At 55.9% G+C, this 11,836-nt stretch overlaps 2 protein-coding genes across 2 annotated transcripts; one reads left to right on the top strand and one right to left on the bottom strand.

Annotated features, from left to right (window-relative positions):
* Window positions 1-1,317: 1,317 nt before the first annotated feature.
* On the top strand, window positions 1,318-2,057 carry BDZ99DRAFT_296687 (uncharacterized protein). Its single transcript, XM_033714139.1, has one exon. The coding sequence runs from the start codon at window positions 1,377-1,379 to the stop codon at window positions 1,953-1,955; it is 579 nt and encodes a 192-aa protein (XP_033578112.1). The 5' UTR covers window positions 1,318-1,376; the 3' UTR covers window positions 1,956-2,057.
* Window positions 2,058-3,810: 1,753 nt separating this feature from the next.
* Window positions 3,811-6,146, bottom strand: BDZ99DRAFT_385401 (STE-domain-containing protein; the record flags this gene model as incomplete). The annotated part of the gene is made up of 5 exons (XM_033715430.1): window positions 3,811-4,054; window positions 4,114-4,197; window positions 4,254-5,756; window positions 5,820-5,919; window positions 6,011-6,146. The coding sequence occupies 5 exons, from the start codon at window positions 6,144-6,146 to the stop codon at window positions 3,811-3,813; spliced, it is 2,067 nt and encodes a 688-aa protein (XP_033578113.1).
* Between the last annotated feature and the right edge of the window lie 5,690 nt (window positions 6,147-11,836).

Genomic DNA, 11,836 nt, shown 5'->3' on the forward strand with positions numbered 1-11,836 from the left:
GCCTGAGTCTTCATCGAAGGTGGGAAGAACTGATGGAGTTGTCTCCAGAGACTCTGGTATCGCCGTCCCTATCAGTACAACTTCCCGGCTGAGCTTCAAAAAGCGAATCGACGAGATCCTGATGGAGGAGGAGAAGCGGAATCAACAGGACCATACGAAAGCGTTAATGGGGTTGGAGAGAGAAGGTGGCCTGCTACCTTTCGTTGCTGATGCTCGTCTCAATGGTTTTATCGTGCTGCTCGTTATACCAATCTCACGCTGGGGAAGGGTTCCGGATATCTCGAGAGATGGTTAGCATTATCATCTTTCACCGCTAGGCGAGCCCGCACATAGCGTGACTCTAGTGATGAGTTGCTGCTCCCAGCCATTAGGAGTATGAGCACTACTTTTTGACAACTCACAACTCCAACACAGCCCATGGAAACTGTATTCGGCCGATTTTGCAAGCCCCAACCCCAGCACCAACCATTTTGTTGGTGTCCAGCTTGTCTTGTCTCTCCAACCCTCCTCCACCGATAAAGAAAAACCCTCCGTCCGCCGAGCGAGAGGGAGATTATATACCCCAGCTTACCCTAGGCTCACCTAAGCAGTACGTGTTCCACGCGTTCCCTTGCCCTCACGCACCGACTAAAGCATCTCTCTCTTCCCAAATCATCCCCATAGGCCGAATCCTGGCAACACGATCCACGTGGGCGTCACGTGCCCTTCCCACTTCCAAAACATCTTTCAGGTATATAATCTTCCCTTCTCTCGCTCCTTGCTCAGCTCTTCAGCGAAGGAGGAATGGAAATCGGGTGTGATATAAAAAAAAGCCATCAGAAACGTTCTCATGGGGTGGAGGTGGACTTCCTGGTTGCACATCCAAATTTCAACAGGATTGTTGGAATCGAGTCAACTTCTCTCGCGGCTAATTGGGGTGCCGAAAGCACACGACCGTGCCGTCGATGGAGCAGGAGTAGGGAGAAAGGTGTCCACTTATCCAACTCGCCCACATCATGGAGGTGGAGCGGGAAGTTCAAAATTAGACAATCTTCCAGCGAATGGAGGAAGGAGAGTGGTATCAACAGGGTAAGGAAGCACGACTGATGGAGTTGGAGTCCGGGTCCGGGTTGGGGAGAGTTCGGTCATCTCCTTTCGCTGATGAAGACGATTGAGAAATTCTCTCTTTGCTTGTCGTCAAGACTGGTTAATGGCTGATAAGAAGCGTTTATCTGGGAAGACGGTCAGCATTATCATCCCGGTTGGCGCCCAGTCCCCTCCCCACCATCGCGGCATCTTCTGCTCCAATTTGCAACGCGCCTAGCACCCGCCCATTATATCGCAATTCTGCTCTATTGCTCCCACCCGTGTTTTGCAACACCAGACTGCAAGCGCCTATGAACGTATTATTGCCTCTGGTTGCGCGCACCATCGCCATTTCCATCTCCTCTTTTGCAACGCCGCCAGCACCCTCCCATGATACCGTACCTGGGCCCAGTTGCTCCCAACATGGGCTCCTCTTCTCCCACTGTTTTGAAACCGGCCCCAGCACTCCATTATCCTTGAGATCTTCACGATTTTGCAAAATCCGACCCTCCGCCATCCATAGAAACCCGAAATCTCTAAGAGTTTTGCGAACCCCACACTCTTCCTCGCTGAAGCACTTCTCTTCCTCGGCGCGAGCGAGAGGGTTTATACCTCAGCTACGAAGCTCGGCAACGTGCTTCACGTGTGCCCTTCATCCCTCTATTCCCCTTCCTTTGTCTCGCCTCAGCCTTCCGGCTCTTCTTCACCGCTACTCGCCCACGCCTACCGCTAACTACCCGGTATCGGTCTCGTATGATACGGAGTCTGATCACGCACCCGAGGCCGGTGTCACATGCCCTCACCCTGCCGAATCTTCTCTTCCGAGGATAAAGACCTCCTTCTCACCGTTCCGGCGTCTTTCTTTCTTTCTTTCTTCCTCGGAGAAGTAGGAGGAGAAGGAGAAGGAGAAGGAGAGGTGTTCAGGGAGTGATGAAACGCGACTGCTCCTGCTCCCATGGCTGGGGTGGAGGAGTAGTGGATTCGACACATCGCTCACGATATGCCACATGTGGCGTGTGGTCTAGCAAACGCAGCTATGGGATAGCAAAATGGAGTCGTGTTGGGCTGGTCAGACTCTCAGACGAAGCCCACCATGGCTGGGGACGGGGAAATAGCAGCTCAACAACTAACTCCGCAACTCCTCATGTGGTGTGTGGTCCAGCAAAAAGCGCAATCAAACCGAGACATAGAGTTGTGTCGGCTGGTCAAAACCCACAATACGCACTTCGCATGGCTGGAGAGGAAGAGAAGTGCTGGACCAGCACAAATGGACGTGCAGGCCAATGGCCGGGTTGCGGCAGAGTGCTGGTCCAACTTAGAGCAGTTGAAACCTGCGATGGGAGGCTGGAGGTGGAGAGGGGAGGGAATCAAACTGGCCACCAGCTGCCGTGCATGGAGTGGACGTGATGGGCGCTCTACTGGACGGTGTGATGATGCTGAGGAGTAGCCAATTGCACTCGTGCTCTTCGCCGATGCCTGATGGCGTTGGTAGGTAGTATGTTCCTAGAAAGATGGTTAGCAGCAGTGATAGAGTGATGTTGAGCATCGACTTCCCCAGGCCTGGGAGAGGCGGGAAATTTTACACCTCCTCGAAATCGTATTCCCGCGACTAGAGCCTACAGTGACAGGTCAGAAGTCTGTGCACAAGCGTTTACCACTGCTTGGGGTACCCTCCATGATTTTCCAAAAACCTACGCACCATGTCAGGTTTCAAGCACCGCAAGCTTGACTGTTTCTTGACTAACTGGCTGCATACTCGCCGGGCTGGTCCTCACAGTGGTGTCGAGCGAGCAATTTTGCAGCCAAGCAGTGATATACCCGTGTGCCCAGACTTATGGCCTAGTATTGTAAAACATGGGACTTTCACGCTGAATGGCGGTGTACAGGGAATCTTCGAGACCATTCAAGGCTTGCAGCGTGGCCGGGACTGCGACAGTGGACTGGGGCGCGGGTGGAAGTCGTACGGTATGCCTGAAATATGTCTCCAAGTCAGTAACAAACATCTTCATCGAGCGGTCGAGACTCACATGGCTATGGGAATATATTTAGTGCGAATCGCTGTTAGGGTGATCCTCAGAAACAACACAGCATCACAGCATCCAAGAACACCATGATGATAAAGTTCGCCGAATCATAATTCCGACTCTATAATACAATAGGCCCTCCGACCTCTCCTTTCCATCCAAGAAAAAGACAATCGAACGACTCTCGAACCTATCGCTGGTTCGTATCGAATCGTCAATTTTGCCACACATGCAGGAGGACGAACAGAGCCAGCCAGCCACACAAGCCGCAGCTCACACCACTACAAAAGGAAGTACTGTGTAAAGGTAAAGGAAAACAGACAAAAGGAAAGAACAGAGGAAAAGAAAAAGAAAAAGGAACGCAAGTGCACAGTCAGGGAGAGAATGAAACCGTTTCATCTCATCATAAAGTCTGTAGTCAATCCGCCGCAGAACCCCAAGCAAAAAACACATTTTCCACTTATCCCCCAGCAAAAAGCAAAGTACGAGAACGAGATAATGGAGGGCTGCAAGCATGCAAATGCATAAGAGATACTAGATGCGAAGACTGCTCTCCAAGAATTTGGACAAGAGAAATCTATATGGCGGTCCGTAAATGGGAAATATGGTGTTCAGGTTGTTGTGTCTATATGGCCCCAGATGCAACGCAAATGATGCTGGAAGAGTAACGACTGCGAGCCCGCCGGGATATGATAGGCTAGGGTGCCTAGACGCAAAGATGCTAATAGTGGTGGGCGGCGATGAGTTGCTGAGGCGGGCCCATGCTGGTATTGCCCATGCTCAAGGGGCCGGGTATGTCTGAGATTGACGGAGGAAGATTCATGCTGGAGGAAAGATAGTCGTTGCCTGAGTCAGGCGACTCCTCCTCGAGCGAGCCGAGGTGATCGTCGTCATTTTCGAGATCTTCATCGCTGAAGCTGCCGAGCGGCTCGCCGTCTTGACGGGACTCATGCGTGCGGCGATGCCTGCGGGCGGCTGTTAGCATCGTGTCTATTTTTGGCAAACAAGGCGGCGGGTAACTCACTGCGCGAGATTGTCGGATCTCGAGAAGGCCTTGTTGCAAAGCGGGCAGACGTATGGACGTTCTTGGGTGTGGGTACGCACGTGCCTGGGCGCGTAAAGTCAGCGGCTATTCTTGGAAACGGCAAAATTGCGGGCGCTTACCTCTTGAGGTGTTCCAACCTCTTGAACAGCCTGCCACAAGTCGGGATCGGACACGAGTGAGACTTCTGCGGGTACGGCCCTAGCTCCATCATGGTGGCGCTGCGAGCTCTCCGAAACACACCGGGAGCGGCTGCAGTGCGGGTCACCGCTGCATGATGCAGGGGAGTCTCGTAGACATCCCCGTTCACCAAGTTGCTGAGGTCGTCGTGCGAAAGAGTCGAGACCTGCTGTGGTGGGCTGTCCTCCACAGTGTGGAGGGGTGTTCCCGTTCTCGAGAGGTCGACAGTGGGCTTCGAATCCTGACCTATGTGGTTGTAGGTCGTGCTCTGTGGCGAATCGTGGTTGGACTCATCAACCTCAGCCACAGGCATCACAGAGCTCGACATGGACCGCCGAAGGTCGCTCGGTCTGTGCACTGCATGAGCAGTTGCACCACCGGTTGCCGTCACCGCAGCGCTGACGCCGGTTGACATGGACGAACGACGCCGCCTCTGCTTGTAGGTAGGCGAGCCTTCAATGACCGAGTAGACGTTGGTGGGAGGGTATGGCCGGGAGACGTTGGAGAAACCGTGGCCCATCAGGTTCGACGGAGGAAGCTGTATTAATGGGTTGAAGCTCGTGGAGACGCTCAATTCAGGGATGGCAGTGTACAGTCCAGTGTCCTCGTTGGCAATGTATGCAGGCTCAGCTCCGAGGCTGATCTGATGTTGGGGAGGAGTAATGGGCTCAAAAGACATTCCGCGCGTGCTGTAGTCCTCGTAGTGCGACGACACGAAAGACGGTGCAGGCGAGTATTCCATGTACGCGGGCATTGAGCTATGACGTTGGTGGACCTGTGAAAGCGGGATGCCGTTGCGGTCGTACTGCATCTGGCTGTATTCGCGTTCCCGGCTCTTGATAACTGTGCTGCCCATGCTGGGAGCCATCGACATCTGGTTGTACGCGGTCATCTGGTTGAGGGTCTCCTCCGGAACGGTTGGCGGCATCGCCTGCGGCATCATGTTTGGGGGCGGCATCGAGTCAATTGCGCGCATGACGGGCGATGTGGACTGCGAGTACGACTGGGACTGCACATTGTTGTTGAACGACGACGAATTGGTCTGTTGGGCCTTGGTAAGCTGCTCGAACAGCGATTGCGACGAGTCGAATTCGAAAGACAGCGCGGGCTCGTTGACTGCGACGGTAGTGGCTTCCTGGCCCATTTTCTCCCTCTTCAGGTCGCGCTCCAGGGCATCGAGGAACAGGCGGTCGTGGGGCACGCTGTACCAGTAGAAGACCTTCTGCTTCTTTTGCGTGCGGATGCAGTTGTTCTTGTAGAGGAAATCAAGGAAAGCGCTCTTGGGCTCCTCCAGCGACGCATCGGTGCCAGACTTGAGGTTTCGCAGATCCGAGAAGATGCCCTCCTCGAACTTCTTCGAGTTCTTCACGGGCCGGCCGAAGGCCTGGAAGCGGAACGAGAGACATCGCACAATGTCGGTTCCCGAGATGTGGAAGAGGTTGTTCCTGCAGGATGGTTAGCCGCGTGTCGAGGAGCCATTAGCTCATCGCAATCGGCAATGCACATACCAGAGCACGCAAGAAACGTATTCGCCCGTTGGTAGTAGGAACCTGCGGATATACTGGTCGGGCTGCCAGTCGACGGGCGCAGATATGAGGAAGTACTTGACTGCGGGTGGGTCGTTAGCATTGCGGTGTGCAAGCCCACACACAGGCCCGACGCATGCGCGACGGGTGAGGCTGATGAGCGAAACACTTACGGTTGTCGACCTGCTGCAGGGCGACGATGGAGTCTGGCGGCAGGCTCTGCTGGGCGTCCTGATCTAGCAGAAAAGTTTCAGGAGCCACGGAGCGCGACTGCGGCGGCGGCATCTGGGCATGAGAGCTGGAGTACATGTTGCGCTGCAACACGACTCTGTCTGCGGGTGTTTGGCGTGTTGGTCAGACGATAGTGTGGTTATTGAAGGGTGAGGATTGAGACGGCTAAGGCTCTCGTTTTAGGTCCTGCCAGGCGAGTGAAAGGTATGAAGCGCACAGCGGTTGGAAAAGACTTGTGTGGTTTGAGATATGTGGTTAGAAGGGAAAAAACGGGAGAGGGCCGGCCTCGTAGCGTGCTGGAGTGCGGTCAAGAGCGTCGTGGAGCGTTGTCGACGGTGCTTCAGACACGAAACAGCAGACAGACGGGGGGATGGCACGGCTTTAGGTGTCGGAGAGATGGTGAAACAGGAGATTAGGCCCAGCGTAGGCGTTTGGGATCAATCTATTTCTGGCCGGGCGCCGATTGTGACCCGACCACGGCAAGCCAGCGACCCTCGCGAGGCCCCGAGCGCGCGCCCGTAAAGCCAGGTGAGAGGCACACGCACACCGACAGCGGTTGGCTGCGAGGCGCGGTCCGGCTCTGGATTGCTGCCGACGCCAGAGCGTCGTGGCCTCCAGCCGCCCTGTTCTCTGCGGCGCCGGTGCTCCTGAGTGGTCCCCGCAGCGGTACCTTGGCTGCCCAGCCTGCTCTCCCTGAGCCTGCTCTCCCTGTGCCTGCCTGCTGCTGTTCCCTGCGCTTCCCTGCCGACTGCGAGCCGGTTCCTCGCCCGCCCTGCGAGTGGCCGTGGCCTGGCCGTCGCGATGGTTGCGCGGGAGAGTGACGGGCGCCAGAGCAGGACGGGCCGTGTGGACTGTGTGGACTGTGTGGACTGTCGCGACACCACAACCACCGCGAGACAGCAGCACCGGCATCGCGGTGACCATCCATCACCAGCGCGCTTTGCTGGCCGGAGAGCGGGAGCGAGGTGGATCTCGTCGCTCGCCGCCGTGGCGAGCCCATGCGTCGGAGTGGCAGAAATGCAGTCTAGCGCCATATCGACCACCACGCCGCCGAAAAGAGCGCTGCCCGCCGATGGCCATGCGTGTGCCTCGCCTCAAGCACACTCGCGCAGGCACGCTCGTCTCCAGCGCTGTTGACGATCGAGTTGCGAGTGTTGAAAACTCTAGCGAGCGTTGACGATGCTCCTGGCGATGAAGCCGTTGATCGCGATCGTCGACGCAGGGCTATCTAAATCGTGGGATGGAATGTGGAGGTAATCAACACCCTCCCTCCCCCCCTCCGGCCCTCCCTATCTGGCCGCTATGCTTCTCTCGCTACTCCGCGACTCGGACCGCACCTGCACGGCGAGTCGAAGAGGCAAGGCACGCCCAGGAGCCAGCGAGCTGCCCAGTCGAGCATGGCGGTGAAGACTCCAAGCGTCGAGGGTGGGATGTGCCGCGCCCACCCACAAGTCTTGGAACTCGTGATAGACTTCGGGATGGAGCGACACGCCTCCTCTGTAACAGCTCCTTCCTCCATCCAGCACGGAACATCCTCAATTCCCGTGCCTCTGGCCACGGTCCATGCTACCAGCCGTGAACTCGTCTCACGGCACACGTCTCAGTCTGATAGGCGCACAATTATAGACACGAGGCTTCGCGGGCGGCCACAGGTCGCTCTCTCACGATGCCGTCCGTCTTGCCGCGCGCGCCCAGCAGCCCTCCGTCCCTCACGAAGGAAGGCCGGACCGAAAACAGGGCTGAAGTCTCTGTGCGATCGCCGCTCCTAGCTGTGGCTGTCCCCGCGAACTCTCTCTGTGCGTCGCAGTCGCTGCAGGAACAAGCACTCGCTGGTGGTTTGATCTGCCTCTGAAACACCAGCACGCAAAATCCAAGCTTCCCTCGCCAACGCCAATAACGCAATCGCGGCCCCGCCAACCAGCCTCTCTCTCCTCTCCCACCCGTCGCTGGCTCGTGGCGACAAAACGGCGGCCCGCTTGGCCTTGCCGTGGAGAGCAGGTGGGTGAAGAACGTCTGGCGTCTCGCCCAGCCTGTTGCCAATCAGCACGTGGGGCGGCGGCCGTGTTTCAGACTTTTGCCTTTTCGTCCTGGCCCCGCTTTGTCTGGAGGGTCCTGCAGCAGCGAGTCAGCGGGCCGAATCCCGTGATGTTCCCGGTGCGCAAGCGCTTAAGACTAGTGTTAAGAGGTTGGGGTCCTCGTCAGCGGTCGAAAGAGTGGTTGAGGGCGGCTCAGTTGAAAATGCCAGCAGAGCGCGCGCGAGGGTAGATGGGGCTGTGTCAGGACGTGGATGAGGCTGCTTGGGTGGTCTAGCGGGCGTGAGGATGGTTACATTGACGGGCCTTCTATCTCTTCCCGCTGATAGAGCAATAGCGGGAGGAATGGTGGAAGTGTGGGGGATTGGCACCCGTCGAGCATCCGCCTGTCAGTCCTTTGCGATCATCGTGATTGGCAAAAACGGTGCGCTCCGCATGTCTCAACTTATCAGACCTGCTTGTGGCTCATGTCCTGCCATCTTGGATAGATGCTGAACCCACCAGGCAAAGACTTTCAGATCATCCGTTCTGCTAGCCGACAAAATGCATCATCGAAGCACCCTGTAGAACTATGCACACAAGTCAACGATCTCCAAATATCAACTAACGTTAGCAACTCGCAATTGCGGATCTCGATTCGCACCAGACGAATCCTCCAGAGGATCGATAGACTAACTGCCCAGCCAAACTCCTACATCTTCTAAAGAAGCGAGCAAAAACCAGGCCCCTGAAACGTCACCCTACATGCCCAGCTCCACCTCTGTATCCAGACCCTCTCCGGTCCCAACCCCATCTACGTCCTCATGACTTGCTCACGGAAACCCTTCCGCGATATTCCGTTGGGGTCGCCGCCGGCGGTTGTTCTCAAAGGCAAGCCATGATGCTGCACACCACGGTGCTCTCACCTCAAAACGGCATGTCGAAAAGCCGTACCTGCATTAGCTTCCTCAGCCCCCGCTCCACGACGCACTCGAAACACCACCTCGGCTGCGCGCGCAAGGACTGGTCAAAAGCGATTGCGTGCAGCTGCTGCACCGGCACGGGAAAGGGAAAATGTGGGAGTGGTATGCAGAGTCAAGATGCCCCGGATGGCCCGTGATGGTGGTGTAGGTGCCCCCGGTCGTATTCGATTGGCCTGAGCGGTCGAGATCTAACCCTTCGGAGGCGCATCAAACGAGTGAGGTAGGTGCGTGTCCGTATTTGGAGGAGGAGGCTCCGCAGGAGGAGCGCTTTTGGGCGAGGAGGGTTGCGACCTGCCCGGTAGGTCGGTATGGTTTGGGCGGGTGCGTTTTCGGGAATATACCAAGGCAAGCAAAACGTGAAACTGGCTCTGAAGAGCGAGTGGAGCTTTGAGAGGAGTCCCGGGGGTCTGTAAGAGGATGGATGATCTTGTGCGGTTGGGGGTAGGGACGTGGTTGCGGATGTGGTGGGTTGTTCCGAGAGCGCGCGATGCTGGAGACGTTTGTGATGGATGGATAGGCGAGTTGATGGGCTTGCAAACCGGAGTCGTAGATGCCACGTGCGCTCGATGTAGGTGCCTCTCTACTTTCTAGAGCGTGTATGGGAAGGGTAGTTCACTCTCTATTTCCAGTCCTATTCAAACCCTTCATCTAGAACCAGCGCATGCAATGCAAGTATTGCTTCCCATCCGCCCTATCCCAAGAGAGAAACTTGGGTATCATAACTAACTGCTGCCCAAAAACACTAACATCATCGATCGAGAGGATGCACCAATATCGATTCCCACACGCTCTGTTTGCTTCTTCCTCCCTTCCTAACAGCAGTCGTCTTTAGGTTTCCCGGACACGGATACCTCGTTTCAGCATCGTCGCTACAGCACCGTCGCTACAGCACGGTTTCAAGCCCTCCGCACGGACATAAGTAATGAAGTCAAAAGCGCTGATCGCGGTGCTGAGTGAGGAAGGTCGGCTTCTTGGTCCTCGTGGCTAGCTGATCTAGCGAACGAACGTCACTCTTAGCGTTGGATCTATGGAACGACAGTCCGAGCTCGGAATGGCGACAAGAGTGGCCGTGCCTACGATGAATTGATTCTGGTAACGTCTATGCTGTGCAGTGGGCGCGTGCTTTGCTGCAAGTTTGGAAGTGGGGGGCGTTGAGCTAGTGAATGTGGCTGTCACGGCGATAGTTACTTTTCGGGCAGTGGTTGACTGTGCCTTGCAGTAGTTGCTCGTGGCCTTGATTTCCAGCGGTGATAGATGGGAATATACTCCGAAGGCGGGCAGTAGTGGCTGGTGCTGATAGGAGTAGGCGGCCGTAGACTTTTGGATTTTCTTTTAGCAACGTCCATGCTGTGCAGTAGTCGCTCGTGGCTTTATGCGCGCCGCAACGCTAATCGACTGTCTAGGGAATCTGAACGTCATTTTTAGCGTTGGGCGAGTAGAAATAGGCTGTGTGGATGTTAATGGTGTGGTGATCATGCGGTTGGTCGTATTGGTCGTCCTCGACGTCTATGCTGTGCAGTAGCCTCATGGCATGCATAATCGTTCGTGGTATACACGTCTATCCGGAGAACGTCATTCCTAGCTCAAACCAAGGAGGAGACCCCTACTCGTACTCCGCTACTACGGTGACTGGCTGTTCGTCGAAATGGTTTCGCAGTTCATCATGCGCAGCAGTCGTCCCAAAACCTCTTAGTAGCCGACGAGTGTGAGTGGAGCATCTGTTTTGCTTGTTGGCGTTTTGTCCATGCGGAAACGTTGACGTGGTAGGTTTGAATGCTTAGAAAGGAAAGCGTAGTGAAGTTTTGAGATACGAAGGTGGAGTAGCGAGTTCCTGGATTGAGCTTGTAGAGTGCCCTGGTCTCTCAATGCTCCAGGGCATGATTACGAACGCGTACACAGTACGCATCGAGGTGTAGGTGTAGTTAGCCATCAATGCTCACGTACGCTTTCTAGATACTCGTGAGGTCAGGTGATGATCGAAACCCCGGCAACAAATCTTGTTCCCAAATTCGCTTCATGCAGTTGCTCGCTTCGGTCCTTGAATCTGCACCTCCCCATCACCACCAGCAACCACCGTCACACCGGCCCCGCGGAACTTCCAAGCTGAAGACTCCATCGCACATGCCTCCCACCGTTTGATCCCCAAGATCTCCACCCCTACCCATCGTGTCAGATGCGCCCCGTATCCCCCCTGGCCTCCCCGTCCCCGGCCGACGTTTCAGGTTGACTCGCGTACCTCAACCCCTAGCCACCCTCAGCACCTTACCCTAGCAAAACCACCCTGCCGACCTTGCAGTCCCCGCATTTCCAGCGCGGCTTTCGTCGAGTCGGTCGCTGCCATGCCTAGTCGCGCCCTGTGCGCGGCCTGAGGAACGAAGTTGCGAGCTTCTGGGCCCGAAGCTTGGAGGTGAGGTTGGTCCCTCCTGCTTACCTACGCGGGGCCTCGGGTCCATTCTGCGGATGGACGTCCAGAAGCGACACGGAAGGCCGGAAGCGACTGAGCCAGCTCGGTGGAAGCTCGTGGTAAACTTTGCAAGGGTTAGGTCGCGAGGCTCAAGAAGGATGCCTTGGACTCAACGGACTCAGGGAGGCTGTACAGCGATTGTTCGATAGGAGATAGCATCAATAGTGATGCGAAAATTATTCAACTTTTTGGTCGGGTTCGGTTGGGATGTGGTAGTACAGTACATCGCGAAGGATGTGACTTAGCTGTTGATTCGTCAATCCTGAAATCGGGTTATGGGGGTTTGAGGGTAGAGCCGTGACGAGCATT

This window comes from Mytilinidion resinicola (genome assembly GCF_010093595.1).
Source record: "Mytilinidion resinicola strain CBS 304.34 unplaced genomic scaffold BDZ99scaffold_8, whole genome shotgun sequence".
Lineage (NCBI taxonomy): Eukaryota > Fungi > Ascomycota > Dothideomycetes > Mytilinidiales > Mytilinidiaceae > Mytilinidion > Mytilinidion resinicola.

Bases quoted from the DNA above. Each gene is read 5' to 3' on its own strand.
- BDZ99DRAFT_296687 (XM_033714139.1), top strand. From the start codon at position 1,377: ATGAACGTATTATTGCCTCTGGTTGCGCGCACCATCGCCATTTCCATC.